The 19091-nt window shown below is 40.0% G+C and overlaps 1 protein-coding gene across 4 annotated transcripts in view; it reads left to right on the forward strand.

Moving 5' to 3' along the window:
• Window positions 1–2281: 2281 nt before the first annotated feature.
• Window positions 2282–19091, forward strand: part of LOC135095086 (uncharacterized) — a 30017-nt gene continuing 13207 nt past the window's right edge. Inside the window, exons 1-3 of one of the 4 annotated variants that reach the window (XM_063995784.1) lie at window positions 2282–2504; window positions 13677–13738; window positions 14653–14788. In XM_063995784.1, the coding sequence (XP_063851854.1) occupies window positions 2297–2504; window positions 13677–13738; window positions 14653–14788 (406 nt within the window). In that variant the 5' untranslated portion in view covers window positions 2282–2296. Of the gene's footprint in view, window positions 2505–5453; window positions 5612–9160; window positions 9301–10357; window positions 10409–13676; window positions 13739–14652; window positions 14789–19091 lie in introns of those variants that run through there. The other 3 variants (XM_063995787.1, XM_063995785.1, XM_063995786.1) reach the window with 3 other exon arrangements.

Genomic DNA, 19091 nt, shown 5'->3' on the forward strand with positions numbered 1-19091 from the left:
GAAATAAAAACTATTTTCGAACGCCACAAAGATAACTCAGGATTCCGCCATGTTTTCTTCAGCTGATGATGCAGATTCCTTGTTAAACTACTATTAGAGTCATGGAAACACTCTTAAAACCCCGCGAGAGCTTCCGCTAAAGAATATTACGTGGAACTCAGTTAAGAAGCTGAACCGTGTTAGTATAAGGACCTGGGATGCGAGCGATGGGCAGTAGAAGGTCGTCGCGGGAATATAGAGGCTCTGAAGAGTCAAACCAATAGTACACTCCTCTTAGGAACAGTGTATGGATAGGTCTGGTGATGGTGGGGGTGGCTGCGGCGTGGCGGCCAGCTACCGTGCTACTGCTGCTGCGCTCGCTCTGCTCCTCTGAACGCACCCTCTCACAATATCCAAATGATCCAGTTACGCGCTCCTCTCCAGACTCTCTCTCTCTCTCTCTCTCTCTCTCTCTCTGTCGCTTCCTCCCCCAAGCCTCCCACATCCACACCTGTCATTCGTACCTCCTCCTCACAATTTCCTTCCTCCATATTCCTCCTTTCCTTTCTTCCTTCCTCACACAACTGCTTTACTTCCTTCTTCCTCTTTGCCCTTTCCTTTTCTCTGCCACTCTTTTACACACACACACACACACACACACACACACACACACACACACACACACACACACACACACACACTGATATAGATAACGTAACTAAAATATTCAGTTTGCATCTTTTACTATCTCTTGCTATCATCGTTTCTAACACGCTAGCTGCTCTTTTAATCTTGATAACTCCATGTCTTCGTCACTCCCGCGGCCTCCATGCATAAGGCTTTATATTTTCTATCGCCCCTATTCTGTTCTAATGCAGAAGTTAACCAGTATTTTCAGTCTGTTGTCCTTTTTTTGCAGGTAAACTCTAGAACTTTATGCCTGCTTCTGTATTTTCACTACGTACGACTTGAGTTCTTTCAAGAGAAGCTTCAAGGCGCTTATCCTCATTAATCTGGATTTTTTTTTATTTATTTATCTTTTTTTTTTTACTATTGCTTGGGAGCTGGCACCTTCACTGGGCCTTTTCTTTCAGCCTTCTTGTTGTTCTTGGACAGAGCTCTTTGTTCTCCCAGTGTAAGTTGCCAAACTTCAACCCACCAATGGTACGATACATATATTTTCAGCCAAAACTTTCCTCGATAAGTCAGTTATTATTGTCATTGTTATTATTATTATATTAGTTTTTATAGTTTATATAGTTTTTAACATCCACACCCGCATCCCTCAGTTTTGATAAATGAAGCATCCGCATCTCCACCACACTCAAGAAGGATGCGGAGGATATATTTTATACATTACAGTCTACAGAGTACAGAGCTTGCAAAATTGAAGAAAATTACTTAATACATGTTTACTTAATTATCTACTAAATTATACCTTTTATTCATTTCCTCTCAAATTTACACAACCTAATGTGTCAAGAGCTTTGCGGAAGGGCAGAAGGAGGGAGAGAATTTTACATAGTTACTATGTCTCATGTAAATATGTAAAAGTATGTATGTATGTACTGTTTAATATGAATAAGTAATTAAGTATGAAGGGAAGCAGCCTGAGAGAGAGAGAGAGAGAGAGAGAGAGAGAGAGAGAGAGAGAGAGAGAGAGAGAGAGAGAGAGAGAGAGAGAGAGAGTACCCATCCCGCATCCTGGTAACACACACATGTAACTGAAACACGTCATAAAAACTTAAAATTACAAAATGCAGTATTGTGCAGCAAAAAAACAGCTCCCATCTAGCAATAATTGGTGTTATATAGTGATTTTATACCAAAACCTTAACACATCCGCATCCGCATCCGTATATGTTAGGATGTCATAATTTGATATCTGCATCCACATCCACTATTTGACAGAAACTGATATTCGCATCCGCAAAATATGTACACATGACATCCGCGGATCTCTGAATTCCGACATCCGATACATCTCTAAACGAGTCACTCAGCAACCTTAACAGGGCTGAGATTCACTAACGGTCCCAACTTAAGAAGAAGTTTGTGCGAAAAGAAAGATGTATGAACTCTCCCTTAAGCGATTCATTAATGTTTCTTAAGTCCGCCATCTTGGACTATTTTTTTTGTAGCTGTTTCACACTTTTGCCGGTAGGCGGCGATAGTGCATTGTTGACATTTTTTTTTCAGGCAATGCCAGTGTTTTTGACATATTAGCATCTTAATCACAAGATACAAAAGATAAGAGCGATAGTGAAGCCCAAGAGACCCTTGCCTAGTTCATAGTGCGGAAAAAGTAGCTGTCATAATGCGAGAAGTACTTAAGAGGAGGAGTGTAGTAGTGGGGAAGCTGGACGACACTGGTCACCAAGGAAACCAAGAAAGACGCCTGGAAGCCGTGAATGAAGCCCTCCATGGTGTCAACCAAGCTCATAGAGGAAATGAGAAGAGATTCTCTGACTTTCGCTCCATTGTGAAGAAAATACAAGATGCAAGAAAGGAAATGGGCAGAACAGGTAAGCTTACCTCTATTGTCAGTTTGAACTATGTAAACTGAGGAAAGGAAATTTGGTGATGCATGGAAGAGGCTTTTATGGGTTGTTGGTCTGTTTTTCTAATGGCAAAAATAACAAGTTAAGCCTGACCACATCAGGTTTAACATGATGAACAGACAACTCATGTAATGTGATTTAATATACCTTACAGTGGGGTGCTGACCTGACTAGAGCAACTACTTTGTGTATAGCAACAATATAGGAATAGATACTGCAGTACCACAGTAGTGAAGGGGTTATACTTTATGTTGTGAGTATTGTAGTTTAAGTAGCATAATCTTGGACAGACCTGGCAAAATGCTTGATATTTGAAAGAAAAAAAAATCATGTTAGACAAAGTTGTACATAAGCTGCACTTACGTAATTAAAAAAAGACATATGGAGTAGACAGGGAAGGCAATGAAATGAACCACAAGTTCTGGAGTGATTGGAATGTTCGATAGAGTGAAAGCCCTTCACAGAGATGCCGCTGCATGTATAAAGATTTAAGGATAATTATGAATTCCATCATTTGGCTATTGGTATCTACCACAAGAAAAATATTACCAAAGTTTTTCATAATTTTAACAGTGCATCGTAGATTTTGTGTTGGTTAAGTTAGCAAGTATTCAATCTACGTATTATACTTAAGGGCAAAAATATATGGATGATAATATCTTGTAACTAAGCCAAGCATATGATGCAATGGTATATAAAGAAGATAAAAAAAAAAGAAAATGATAAGTAAGTAAATACAAAAAATGAGGTGGTAGATGAGATTGTAGCAGAGGAATGAATTTTGTGTGATCAACTGGTTGAGTTTAACTCCATAATTATCAATGAAAATAGATGAGTGAATGTTTTGAAATTAATATTGGCATTCCTTGTTATATACTAGTTTTTACCTAATTTTCTCAAAAGGAGCATTAAATGAAGCATTTAAGCATTATGTTTTTCTCTGAAACATTTTTTTTTTCACTTTACCAAGCCACCAAACATATATATATATATATATATATATATATATATATATATATATATATATATATATATATATATATATATATATATATATATATATATATATATATATATATATATATATATATATATATATATATATATATATATATATATATATATACTAGTAGAATTACCCGGCGTTGCCTGTGTAAAATTTATCACAGAAAATTCTACCACATACTGAAAGAATCGGTAGGTTGATGGGATTCAACTCCAAGGTGACAATGAATGCTCCATTTATACCTCTTCCATCCATCAATAATCAAGCCAACAATGAGTGTTTGGCACCACCATAAAAAAATGGGTTACGGTATACCTGACGCCACCATTAAGAACTGGGTTACGGTGACAGATTTTCCTCAACAATCTAACGGTTTTGGGTTGGAGGTAGTTAAGACATACCCTATGTCATTCCCCGAGTGAAGGGAAACTCCCCTACCGAATTTCATCACAATCAGTTCGATGTTTTTTCCGTGGAGAGCGGACACACCCACACACAGACAGACAGACAGACAGTGTTTTATTATATATAATATAATATAATATATATATATATATATATATATATATATATATATATATATATATATATATATATATATATATATATATATATATATATATATATATATATATATATATATATATATATATAATTTCTTTTCAGCGAATATAACTAGTCTTTAATTTTTACAGGTGGATGACAGTACGCAACCCTAAAGTTGAATGAAAATGAAGAAGTAATGGCCACTTTAATCTAGGACTCTGCCGTTAGTGAGCAGATGCCAGAGTGCCAGGAAAGTTTTCATTCTAAAAGTCTAACGGATCAATTTCTTCAGTTGTCATCAGTGATACTCAGGTTAATGTTTGTAAACATGGTTTTGTTTTGAGATGCAGTGTTGCATGTGCAATATCTGCAGCTGCATGATAGGTTTTTAAGTAAAAAATATGTGGATAGCACGCAGCCATCAGTTACTTTTAAAGAATTTTTGTTTCAGTGTCAGTTCGGATTTTTCAATGTTTACTATGTAATTGTTAAAGAGTGGGATTTAAGACAAATTGTGCGGATCACTGACATAATGAAAAACATGATATCGCAGATCGAAAGTAAATAGATTGTGGTATTGGTTTTTATGAAGATTTATTTATTTTTAATCATTTACAGCAACTTCGGAAGAACCTTTTCTGGTCATTGAGCATGTGCATAGTAGTGCACCTCGATTACCACATCTAGGCACAACTGTAGTAGTAGTAGTAGTAGTAGTAGTAGTAGTAGTAGTAGTAGTAGTAGTAGTAGTAGTAGTAGTAGTAGCAGTAGTAGTAGTAGTAGTATACTGGGTACAACTTGCCGTGAAGACAAGAGCTCCACCTCTGGGACCTACCATAACAGGCTCCACCTGCAGTTCACTGTGATTGGCTGATGAGGTGAGGTGATGTAATTTAAGTGGAAGAAAACATAAATAATCCTACGAAAATTAACTTTTTATCTGCTATCAATATGCTATACACTAGTATATTACTATACACTATACCAGAGGTGTCAGGCACGCGGCCCACAGGCCACATGCGGCGCATCTGCTCCTCCAGTCTTCCAGTCGGCCTTCCTTATATTTACATGATTAATTAATCTAGTCTTTCGTCTCTTAAGGTTATCACTTATAGTATTAATCAGATCGCTTTCTGTCTTTGTACGTAAGACATATTTATCATGTATGAAACAACGTCCTTTTCGACGCGTCGACTCCTTACTGTACAGGTATCAAACGTGAACGTGACGCGGCAGGCTCTTGCTTCACCCAGCCTTCGAGCACGAAAAACTAGTCTTGTATTGTCCCTCGAGTCAGGTGGATTGTTGGAGCGTTATGTATATCCAGTATCTCATATACAAACTTATTTTGAATACCATAATCATGTTTTCAAAGAAAAGAACAGTTAATGAAGAACATCGTGTAATACAGGAAAAATTTTTTTTTTTTTTTTTTGCTGCAGTGAATAGAAAACCAACCAGTTTGATTTGTAACCAAAATACAGCTGTGGCGAAGGAATATAACATTCACGGGCATTACGTAAGTACTCATGCTTCGAAGTATGATGAATATAGAGGAAAGTTGCGTGAAGGAAAAGTTAGGGAGTCACAGTCACTCAAAAAGCAGCAGACAGTGTTTAAAAGTGTTCAGCAAGCCAATGATGCTGCAGTTCGGGCAAGTTATAGGATTTCACAAGAAATAGCTATATCATCGAAGCCCTTTTCGGAGGGCAACTTTATAAAGAAATATGTGTTGTTGGCCGCAGATGTTGCCCTGAAAATTGTCAAGCGTTTGCAAACACAAGTGTCTCAAGAAATACAGTTTCAGATGGAATCAATGAATTATCAGAAAATCTTAACAGTCAGCTCAAGGAGAAAGTTGCTAAATTTGTAGCATTTTCTGTAGCAATTGATGAAAGTACAGATGCAACTGACACAGCACAATTTGCAGTTTGCATACGTGGTGTAGATGAAAATATGCAGGTAACTGAAAAATTTGTGAAACTGGTACCAATGAAGGGAACAACAAAGGGGGATGATATATTTTTGAATTTGGTAGGTGCACCAGATAAAATAGGTGTTGACTGGATAAAAACTGAGTCTGGCAACTAATGGAGCATCTCAAATGGTTTGTAAAAAAAATTTGGCTTGGCAACTAAGTTAAAGAAAAACTACTAGCTGTGAACACAGACCATCAACTTCACAGTGTTCCTTGCATAATTCATAGAGAAGTGCTTTGCAGTAATACATTAAAGATGGATCATGTCATGGGTGTTGTTATTAAAGCAGTGAACTTCATACATGCATGAGGTCTAAACCACAGACAGTTCAACAGCTTATTGGAGGAAATTCACACTCACGGGTGAACTCTGCTTTATCACACTGATGTTCATTGGTTAAGCCGAGGAGTCGTGCTGAAGCACTTTTATGAATAAAAAAGTTAAATACAGAGGTTTATGCATGAGAAAGAAAGGGATATGCAGAAACTGAGAGACAAGGAATGGGTTCAAGATCTAGCTTTCGTGGTTGATATGACAGAACACTTGCATTACCTGAATAGAAGGCTGCAAGGTCGCAATAAATTGGTGACAGATTTACATGACTTTAATCGTGCCTTTGAGCTGAAGCTTAAACTTTTCGTACGCCAACTAGCAACAAGTAATACTGCACATTTTCCAACACTGAAGTCCCTGCAAGACGCACCTGAGTTTCATGGCGATATCAAGACTGAAAAATGGTGCAACAAGATTTCCAAGTTAGTGAGCGAGTTCGGAGAAAGATTTGCAGACTTTAAAAACCTTGAGCATGATTTTTCTATTTTCCGCAACCCTTTCTCTGTTAGTGCTGATGAGGAACCAGAACAGTTTCAGTTAGAACTAACTGAGCTCTAGTGTAATTCTGTGTTGAAGGATAAGTTTTCAACTGTTGATATTGAAACGTTTTATCAGTATGTTGGGCCAACATATCCGAATTAAATGTTTGGCCTCAAAGATTATATCAGTGTTCGGCAGTACCTATGTCTGCGGACAACTCTTTTCTGTGGTGAACTTGAATAAGTCTCGAATCAGGTCTCAACTACCTGATGAACATCTCAACTCAACACTGAAGGTAGCCACTGCTCAATCCTTAGTGCCAAACACTGATGCACTTGTACAGGCCAAGAGGTGACAAGCTTCTGGGAGCAGCATTACTGCAAATTAAGGGAAATAACTGGTTGATTTCCTTTGCACCTTTGTTTTTAAATTACACCTGAACACGAGTGTAGATTAAATCCACCTTTATTATTATTATTATTATTATTATTATTATTATTATTATTATTATTATTACTATTATTATTATTATTATTATTACTATTATTATTATTATTATTATTATTATTATTATTATCATTATTATTATTATTGTTATTATGTTTTATCATTATTATAATACCCCCTCAGATAAGTGGTATCGATCTGCTCATAATTATCCGGCCCGCGTACTGTATACTCTGATGAAATGTGGCCCGCTGGGGTAAATGAGTTTGACAACCCTGCATTATACAGTATTACTCATTCAGTTACACGAGGATTGCTATCCGTCCGTACTTACAGAGAGATGTACGCTCTAGGCAATTACCTGTCGGTAATCGTCTCAACTAAGGTACCGGGATCACCGCGGATATGTGGATGTGTCCCTGATGGATATCAGGTATATACCCGGGTACTGGTCCTGGGTAATTCGGGTAGACCAAGTCGGTTACCCGTACTCACGATTACTTGAGATTCCATACTTGGTCCATCCCTACTACTGAGAGGTGAGCGTGGGAGAATTTGTTGGCTATTCGAGCCAGCTATATGAAAGGGGAATAGAATGGCGGACAACAACATGCCCCTTGAGGAGCCAGAACCCTCTAAGGGAAGGAAAAGTGTACATAATCCTGTAGAGCTGAAGAAAAACTTAGCTAAAAGACGAAGGAATGGGAGAAGCACAAGTGAGCAGGTCTACAGGCCGCCAGGTACAGGCGCGGGTAATTGGGCCTCCCTGTGCTGATGGGTGCTATGATAAAATTACATTGCCGATAACCACAGTTTTGCACAGGGAATTTTGGGCCATCGGTAATTTTGCACTACAGAATGCCTACATACAGAAGCACTTGTATAAAAAGCCTGTCAAGCGTCGCCGCCCTGTGCAAGAACCCAACGAAGCTAGACGGCGGAGTTGCACCTTAGAATACACACTTGCATACGTTGACCAAACCTACACCGTTTGCAAAAAGGCTTTCCTTGGCATTTTGGCTGTAAGTGAAATCCATGTTAAAACAGCCTTGAAAGCTGTCACAGCTTATATATATATACACACACACACACATATATATATATATATATATATATATATATATATATATATATATATATATATATATATATATATATATATATATATATATATATATATATATATATATATATATATATATATATATATATATATATATATATATATATAGTTGTGTGAAAAAGAAATATCAGTTTATGACCACAAGAGAGAGAGAGAGAGAGAGAGAGAGAGAGAGAGAGAGAGAGAGAGAGAGAGAGATCTGAGTGGTCCTCTGTCCTCACACTGGGATTTCCTTGACTCCTCTTTCTCTTCCTGCTTTTTTGCGTGTGGTTTATTCGTTTCTTTCTCCTGCTTGAGTTGCGCAATTCATGATTTCCGTGTTCTAATATTCTTGGTGTTTTGTATCATTATTCACTAAAAGAAGTTGTACTGTAGTGCTCCACTTGACCGAAATCTTGATGTGACTGGCACGTAATGGTAGTTTGGAAGCATAACAAACAAACAAACAAACATTGCGTACATGACCAGTACTCGGTATGAGCCGAGGGGTGTGTCGTGGACACGCTGCATCCGCCCGGAGCCTGCTTAAGGATGGACCTTGACGCAAGACGAATACAAATATCTCTTTTGGTAATAAGACTTTTTGGCTTAACTTCTTGTAGAAAATACTACTCGCAGCAAAGGAAGGAAAACTAAGCAAACAAAGTTTTACTCGTAAATCAAACCCAGAACTCTCCATGAAAACTTACAGTAAAGTTAACCATGAAGTTCACGAGTCGGTCCTTGTCCTTGTAGATGCGGCAACACTGTGCATCTACCACAGATAAACGCGATCATATGCCACTGCCAGTGTGAAGCCAGCGGTTAGCCGTAGAGGTGTGTCCACAGCGTTCTAAGACTTAACTAGTAAGTGTGTGTGTGTGTGTGTGTGTGTTTTATTTGTGCTTTTGATACTGCAAACGATATTAAAAAGAAAAAGTAGCAAACTTATTTCGCATATCTGTTGTAAAAAGAATAGAAGTCGTGAAGTCAATTGATTGCTACATACATACATAAGGTGTAAAGTTTGAATGAGTGGGGAATAAGACATGTTTGGAAATCAATATAGCTGACATGAGAGACTCGCAGACTAGGAAGTGCTATGGCTTCAGAAAAGGATAGTTGAGAAAAGATATGTACCCGCACCGGCAGGGCTTCATTAGGTCTCAGGTGATCTCTTATACTGATCACACCTATCATCGTAGGGTCGAGAAAATTCAGTTCTTTCTCTCTGACGTTTATTGATGAGGTAGGCACGACCGTAAAGGCGGTGTCACACTAGCACTTTTTCCGTCGATTAATGCGATTTCCGTCGATTTTTTTTATCGTTCCGCTGTTTGGAGTATTTTCCTTGCCTGTGGGTCGATAAAGCAGACTGGCGACCTCCACTTAGTGTGACCTGGAGTTACGACCTTCATGAATAGGGTGCAGAAATCACAAGGGACTCTGTACACCCGTCTGTGAGTCCTGCACCGAGTCCATCAAAGAGTGAAGAGTGAAGCTAGTGTAGGTGCGGCAGCTTGGTGAAGGGGCTGGGAATTGTAGTCATATCAATATATATATATATATATATATATATATATATATATATATATATATATATATATATATATATATATATATATATATGAAATGAAGGCCTGTTGCACCGGCAGCTCTTCATTAACTCTCAGGTGTTGTACTGATCACACACATCATCATAGGGTAAAGGAAAGGCAGTTTTTCTCTCTGACATTTATTGATAAGGTAGGCGTAACCGTAATAACTGCAAACAAGTTCTCGCTCTCAATTTCTTTTAAAATAACATTATACACTAGTATAAAACACTTTCAACATATTACAGTATTCATTAACAACATATGCAATCAACTTGGCATTATGATATTCAGATTTTACTATAAAATTACTTTCCTGTCTTCGAGCGCGACTTGGCCGTGAGGGACGCCAGCAGTGGTTCACAACACACTATTATCAAGTGAGTGTCTGCCTGGGGCTTTATATAGGATTGAGTACTGATACGTACATTACATGTGTTTTCATGCAAGTAAGAAACTATTGAACACCTCATTTATGATTACGGATGACTAATGATGCGAGACACATAGACTTTATGTACAGTAACAGAAGGAGCATCCCGAAAATTTGTCGGTTTTGAGTTAAAGCTGCCATGAGAAAGGCACAACCTTCCTTTGCAAGAAGGCATAGGTAGTAGACATCTGCAGAAACGATAATTATATCTGTATCTTGTCCTGTCGCTTCAATCCCTCCTCAGGATCCCCATAAGCGAAGGTGCCTCTGGCGTTTTGCCTCTGGTAGCTGGGGGGACCTGAGGAGGTATTTTGCTGATTTTCCTTGGAATGACTACTGCATCTGTGTCAGAGACCCGTCTTAGTGTGATGAGCGCATAACAGAGGTGATAGTGTCTGGCATGGAGGCGTACATTTCTCACTCCTTTTCTCATCCTAAAACCTTTTAAACCTTGGTTTAACACAGCTTGTTCTCGTGCTATACATGATAGAGAGGTGGCCCACAAAAGGTACTTAAGCCTTCCATCACCCAGTATGGGTTCTGTCAAGGCCGCTCAACTGGTGATCTTCTGGTTTTCCTTACTGAGTCTTTGTCATCCTCTTTTAGAGATTTTGGTGAAACTTTTGCTGTTGCCTTGGACATATCAAAAGCTTTTGATAGATTCTGGTACAAATCTTTGATTTCCAAACTACCCTCCTACGGCTTCTATCCTTCTCTCTGTAACTTCATCTCAAGTTTCCTTTCTGACCGTTCTATTGCTGCTGTGGTAGACAGTCACTGTTCTTCTCCTAAATCTATTAACAGTAGTGTTCCTCAGGGTTCTGTCCTGTCACCCACTCTCTTTTTATTATTCATTAATGATCTTCTAAACCAAACTTCTTGTCCTATCCACTCCTACGCTGATGATACCACCCTGCACTTTTCCACGTCTTTTCATAGACGTCCAACCCTTCAGGAGGTAAACATTTCACGCAGGGAAGCCACAGAACGCTTGACTTTTGATCTTTCTAAAATTTCTGATTGGGACAGAGCAAACTTGGTATTGTTCAATGCCTCAAAAACTCAATTCCTCCATCTATTAACTCGACATAACCTTCCAGACAACTATCCCCTCTTCTTCAGTGACACTCAACTGTCCCCCTCTTCTACACTGAACATCCTCAGTCTGTTCTTTACTTATAATCTGAACTGGAAAATTCACATCTCATTTCTAGCTAAAACAGCTTCTATGAAGTTAGGTGTTCTGAGACGTCTCCGCCAGTTTTTCTCACCACCCAGCTGCTAACTCTGTACAAGGGCCTTATCCGTCCATGTATGGAGTATGCTTCACATGTCTGGGGGGTTCCACTCATACTGCTATTCTAGACAGGGTGGAATCAAAAGCTTTTCGTCTCATCAACTCCTCTCCTCTAACTGTCTTCAGCCTCTCTCTCACCGCCGCAATGTTGCATTTCTAGTTGTCTTCTACCGCTATTTTCATGCTAACTGCTTTTCTGATCTTGCTAACTACATGTCTACCCTCCTCCCACAGCCTCGCTGCACAAGACTTTCTTCTTTCTCTCACCCCTATTCTGTCCACCTCTCTAACACAAGAGTTAACCAGTAATCTCAATCATTCATCCCTTTCTCTGGTAAACTCTGGAACTCCCTGCCTGCTTCTGTATTTCCACCTTCCTATGACTTGAATTCCTTCAAGAGGGAGGTTTCAAGACACTTATTCATCAATTTTTGACTACTACTTTGACCCATTTCTGGGACTGGCATTTTAGTGGGTTTTTTTTCTTTTTTTATTGGATTTTTGTTGCCCTTGGTCAGTGTCCTTCCTACATAAAAAAAAAGCTTGTAAAGCGATTTGCGACCATCTAGACTGTTTACTGAGATCGAAAGTTGCTTTCTCTTTGTCAAAATATTGTCAATGTTCAGTCTCGGAGCGTAGGAGAGGCAACCTCGCCTCACTGGCTGGGCAATTACCGCGGCCTGCGCCACTGCCCCAGCCAATCAACGCGAGCGTGGGAATCTTGGCGCACTAGTATCAATAAGTGGCTGTCTCTTTAAACACTGGGATTTAATTTTGTGCTTATTACACAGATTTTGCAGGAAATACAGTGCCAAGATGAGTGATAGCAGCAGTGAAAGTGAGATGGAGGTGCCAACAATCTCTCAGAAGCAGCAGAAGCATGTGGAACAGTGGAAAACAATAACAAGAAAGCGTAAAAGAGATAGAGCCAAGACTTACAATTCACAGCATGATGTAGCTGTGGTGGTAAAGCAAGTTGATCCTGCTTGTAATTGCTACCAAAGTGCTATGCGTTGGTGAGCAATGACTATATGAAAGTGCTTTTGAAAAATCACTGGAGTCTGGGGTTACATGATAAACAAACAACTTATTTGACCTCTTTTGTATTAATAATAATAACAATAATAATGATAATATATATATATATATATATATATATATATATATATATATATATATATATATATATATATATATATATATATATATATATATATATATATATATATATATAATGAATAAAGTGAAGCTGCCTGGGAGCCGCGTGTCTTTGCCCAAGGCTGACAGCAGATTGACTGGTGACCAGAGAGATAGTGCTTAAGGTCAGGCTGGGGCCCACCTGGCCAGGCCACGTGGGGCCCGGATGCCCAGAGACGATGCATCAGGTCACCGGCAGGCGAGCTGGAATGGTCAGAGGCTGGCTCAGGTCCAAGAAGAAGTCACATCACGAGGAGAAATGAAATGCGGAGTGGGGGGTGCGGAGTGTCCACACCAGAACAATATATATATATATATATATATATATATATATATATATATATATATATATATATATATATATATATATATATATATATATATATATATATATATATATATATATATATATATATATATATATATATATATATATATATATATATATACATTTTTTTTTTTCTTTTGCTGTATACCATTATGTAAATGTCAATCACTAACTAATGCAGAAATGTTTTTTGCTCTAAAACCTAACGTAATAAAAGGAAATGTAACCTATGCATAGGGATACTTCTGTGTCTGTAAGGAGAAGTCTCTGGTTGGTACCATTGGCTACAACCTGTGTTTAATACGAGAGTGTAGTGGTTGTAATGTTCTTGTAGTTGTGGACATTACTACATATGAGTGCTTTATATAACACAGGTATATTTCTTGTGTACAGGTGGGATGGCTGACGGATGGAACCACAAGTATGTGGTGGAAGAATCACAACGGAGACAGGAGGTGAGTATTAAGGGAGGCAGAGAGAAACAGATTCCTGGGAAGGCGATATAGATCCTGGTGGAATACCGGTGACATGACAGCGTGGGCCGGTGCATGGATAATCACCCCTAACTAATGCGAGATGTTGGTGTTCTTTGGCTTTTGCGTGTATTGTGTAATTCCTGAAGGGTTGGACGTCCGGGAAGAGACATGGGAAAATGCAGAGTTATATCATCAGTGTATGTATGGATTGGACAATGACTATGGCTTATATTACTGATCAACAATTGAGAGTGGGTGGTGGGAGAGAACCTTGAGGAACACCACAGTTGTTGGATTTAGGAGAACAGTGACCATTTACCATAGCAGTAATAGAACAATCAGAGAGGAGGTTGCAGAGAGAAGATAGAGTAGAAGGATAGTTTATTATAAAACTCTATCAAAAAGTTTCATCAAAATTCCTAAAAGTGGATGACCAAGATTCATTGAGGAAGGCCAGATCACTAGTAGAACAGCCATGACAGAATCCATTCTAGTGATCAGACATAAGGTTGTGCAGTAATAGATGTTTAAGGATCTTCCCGCTAAGAATAGTTTCAAAAACTTTAGAAAAACAGGAAATTAATGTAGTAAGATGGTAGTTTGGAAGATTAGGCTCCGACATTCACCTTTTTTTAGGAAAAAGCTGAATGTCAGCAAGCTTCCAGCAGGAAGGCAATGATCACATTCATCCAACATGAAATGCAGGAGGGTTGTGTCAATCATAGTTAAAGATTACTGTCCAAACCTCCTCAATCCCTCGTGGTCCAAACTCCAAGATTTCCCTATATCTGATGGCTTTGGAAGACATGATACAGAAAGAGCCACACCTTCCCCGTGGCTTCAGGAGGACAGACGACACAACTGAGTTCTGAGTTATCTGTCCTACCTTTCAGACTGATGACCCATTGCTGAGAGATCTTTTATCTGAGATGCGAAATCTGAACATGGGAGGTAATGCTGGTGGTGACTTAAAGCATGATCATGAAGCAGCTGGTGGTAACTTCAAGGATGATCGTGAGTCAGTTGGAGGTAAGTTCTTTCAATTACAGACCTAAAGTGTCTTAATTATTTCTCTAATGTTCTCTGTATAACTATTGCAACATTCACGGTCTTAGATTTAACTTTCAGTATTTGGAGAATCACCTTGCCTCCAAATTCCACCTTCTATTACTCAAAAACTCACGTGTGTGTGTGAGGTCACATGCAGCAGACGTTTTTTGTTTCCTCGTACCTCCTCTATCCTTAATCTGAGTCCAAAACTGGTTGCTGTGACTATGTACATAACAATATAATTTCCTCTTATACTCACGCTGTTGAATCTTCATAATTTTCCACCATCTTGCTTAGATGTCATTATCATTTTCATAAACTTCACATGTGCTGTTTATATCTCACCTGTCTGATTATGTAAAGTTCTTTGACTGTTTGACTCCCATATTGGAGCACATTGTCAACCATTTCCCTCTTGCTGAATTTTATATACTTAGAGCTTTAAGTGTTCACCACCAAATTCGGCTATCAGCTTCTTTTACTGACCATCCTGGTGAACAAGCCTTCAACTTACTGTTAAACAGACCTGGAGCAATTAGTGTGGCACCCCACCGACATTCTGACTGTCTTGGGGATACGCCCAACATTCTCTAGCTTTCCCTATCCTTTATACTGTCAAACTTTTTTCATATTGTCATACTGTCAAATTTCTTCCACTCACAATCTTATTTTGTTACTATCTTCTGAGCGTGGCCGTTGTGAGAATTCCTGTCTTGCTCTGCCACACTTATCATGATACTCATCTTTCTGTCTAATATGTGATCTAATACTTTAGAATTGATATGAATACAACGACTTCTTTAAAAAGGATGAAAAATTTTATTTAGATATTATTTACAGATCTTGTCTAATATGTTAACTATTTGATGTTTCAGAATAAATATGAATACATCGACTTATTCAATAAGGATGAAAAATATTATTTAAATATTATCTCGAGCATAAATCCTGACTCCCGAGGAATGCATTGTCGAATCCTTTACTGATTCAAATTAATAACATACATTCATTACGTTCCCAAAGTAATGATAAACCCATACCAAGCAGCAATTGACAGGTTGCTTGAATATTGAGTATGACCCCCGACGAGAATACAAGACAAAAAAAAATAACAACAGTATACACGAGAGCCATGAATCAAACAGGAATTACTCATGGACAAGCATACTAGAATAATATAAATGAACTCACAACACAGCCGCACTTTTCTCCAACAGAGGCCCGAATAACACAGAGAAGACCATCTTCCACCAAGACAAACTGGTAGGCAATGGGCAGCAGCCATTCCACAAGCTGCAGGAATACTATGCAACTCTATACAGTACTAATAACCTAAACTTCGAACAGGGAAATATAAAAATCTTAATTAGATATAATGGCTAAACCAACACACACATCAGCCAGCAGCATACCTAAATTATTACAATAAGTTCATTAATTCTAAGCAGTATACCTCAGAAAGCTACTTCAAAATAACACACACTACGTACGTTAACGTTAGTGCAAAACATACAACAACCCTCGGTGCACAGACTACAGACGAGTCACCAACGTTCACGTGAACACTTCATACTAGCTTAAATATTATGGTTCGATCAATAATGAATCATAAGTACATAGAGGGACCAAGTACGTCCCGATGATCAAAGGACAATTCAGTAGTTCCTACGTTCATTCATAATATATGTGATAAACATCCTTGCCTAACATTAAAAGTCGAAATGCATGTCTCCACTATTATCAACTAACAGTACAAGTAATAAACATATACAAATTTATGCACATATAGATAGATATATACATACAGGTGTACATGCACAGGTATATATTCTTGCGTGTTGCATTTTATGGCTTACCATAATCACAATACAAATAATGAAAATGATTTTGGTATGTATACTAAGAGTACAACAGTTGAGAACGCTGCTTTCCGAGGTTGTCAATACCTTGCGGTGACCGGCCATGGCGCACACCACAGGTCAGGTGGAGGCAGGTAACCGAGATAACTTCCTCTCTGACTACCGTCTACAATGAGACTTCCCCACCCATACCTGCCATGCACCCTCATGAGTTTTACACACGCGAAAAAAAAAAAAAAAAAAAAAAATACAGCGAAAATAGTAATTTCTTAAAAGAAAAGGGCAATAGAAGACCTCTAATCAAGAGTAGTTACTCAAACATCTACAACCATCAACAAAAGTGAAGCAATAGCTGTCAAATCTGCACCAGGTACAAGCTTGTGTGACACAGATGTCACTAGAACAGCCTACGTATACTTACATTATCAACAAAAAACTGCTGTACAACAATGACAAATTTTAACGAGAGAGAGAGAGAGAGAGAGAGAGAGAGAGAGAGAGAGAGAGAGAGAGAGAGAGAGAGAGAGAGAGAGAGAGAGAGAGAGAGAGAGCAGGAGGCAGGAGGGCACCAACGACCACTCAAAAGAAAGAAAAGGCCAGTAACGAGACAGAACCTCCTCTCGGAGAGAGAGAGACAGCTCCACTACCTCGGCAGGGATTGGAGCAACATCACCAGTCCAGGCGTCCTCAGAGCAGCAGTCCACGTCACACGCCAGAGCAGCGCCCTAGGAAGGTGTGTGAATACTGCCGAGGGCGCTTCCACTCAGGCTTGGATTGCCGTGTGAGGGCTGCCGACGAGAGGCAACAGGAGCTGGTGCAGGCAGTGAAGCAGAGTGGCCAGGAAACGTTACTCGCGCTGAGAAACGTTGCTTGGCAGCTTCAGCAGCCTGCTTCACGCCAGAGGCTGGCCGAGCCCCGACCGGTAACCCCTATAGTGCCGCCAGCTTCCCAATTCCCCTCGCCCCTTGCCCCTCACCCCTATGGCTTCCAGTATGGAGCAGCTCCCCAACACTATCCAGCGATGCTACAAGCCGCCCAATAGTGAACTTAAGATAGTGTCGGTCAACGTGAGAGGCTTCCATAGGAACATTGGTGAGATCACTCACAGTGTTATCATTAAGAATAATGTAGATTTAGTGTTCGTGTGTGAGACCTTTCTCGATTCCAAGGTGCCAGATAATTATGCCCGAGTTAAAGGGTATTCGGCCTGGGTAAGGAAAGACCGCTCTACACAAGGCGGGGGCGTGGCCTTCTGCTACAAAGAGACGGTCAGTGCTCAGGTGGTAGAGCCTCGCATGCCCGTGCCCGGGAAACTTGAGCTCCTGGCATTAAAAATAACGAACAGTGACGGGAAAGGTTTGTTGTGTGTGGGCTGCTATCGGCCTCCATTGCAGGGAACAGTGTTGCTAAGACTACCTGTCAGAAAACTTGGACACCTTCATGACGGCCAGTCAGTGTGACAGTGTGGTAGTGATTGGCGACCTGAACCAGCACACGGTGAGAGACGTTTTTAACTCCCTACTGGTTGTGCACGACATGCACAATTATGTCACCTTCCCCACGCACAGGTCTGGGTCATTCCTGGACCCAGTAGTGACGGACCTCCCTCCCCACACAATACAGTGTTCTCCACTCGACTTTGTGGGCACCTCAGACCACGTGGCTGTCCTCACCAGGATACAATTCAGACACCACGAGAGGGGAGCTTTACCCGCACCCTCTGGAGGTGGGAGGCTGCCGACTGGGAAGCCCTCCGTGCCGCCCTGAGGACCACAGACTGGGGAGACGTGCTGCGTGGCGACGCTAACCAGCAGGTGAGGCGGCTCACCCAGCTGCTCCACGCCCTGCAGGCCCGCTGGGTGCCGCACTCGGACCACAAAACCAAGGCATCAGACCAGCCCTGGTTTGGCCCTGCGTGCCGCTCTGCCTCTGATGCCAAGCACCGAGCCTGGCGTGCTCTTAAGAGACACCCCACTGCCAGGAACAGGTTAAGGCACCGAGAGGCAACAATGCACATGAATACCACGCAAACATGGGTAGTGGAGCAGTGGAAAGCTAACCTCAAGAGTAAGCTAAGGGGAGGCCAGGTTGGTTGTAAACAATGTAATCCGTAAACACATATGATGTAGATTTGTATAAATAAAAGAATAAAGAGAGAGAGAGAGAGAGAGAGAGAGAGAGAGAGAGAGAGAGAGAGAGAGAGAGAGAGAGAGAGAGAGAGAGAGAGAGAGAGAGAGAGAGAGGCTGGAAGGTGAAAGTGAGGGTACTTTCAGATCTTCCTAGGCGTGGTACAAGTAGATTTGGCAGGCCAGCGGAAAGCCAAATCCCCGAGAGGGCCACGCCTGAACACTTAGTTCAAAATAATTTGACCATAGCCCCAGTAATACCTATGGAACCATCTAAGTGGAGGTTCTTATGTCACT

The sequence above is a fragment of the Scylla paramamosain genome, chromosome 47 (assembly GCF_035594125.1).
Source record: "Scylla paramamosain isolate STU-SP2022 chromosome 47, ASM3559412v1, whole genome shotgun sequence".
NCBI classification, from domain to species: domain Eukaryota; kingdom Metazoa; phylum Arthropoda; class Malacostraca; order Decapoda; family Portunidae; genus Scylla; species Scylla paramamosain.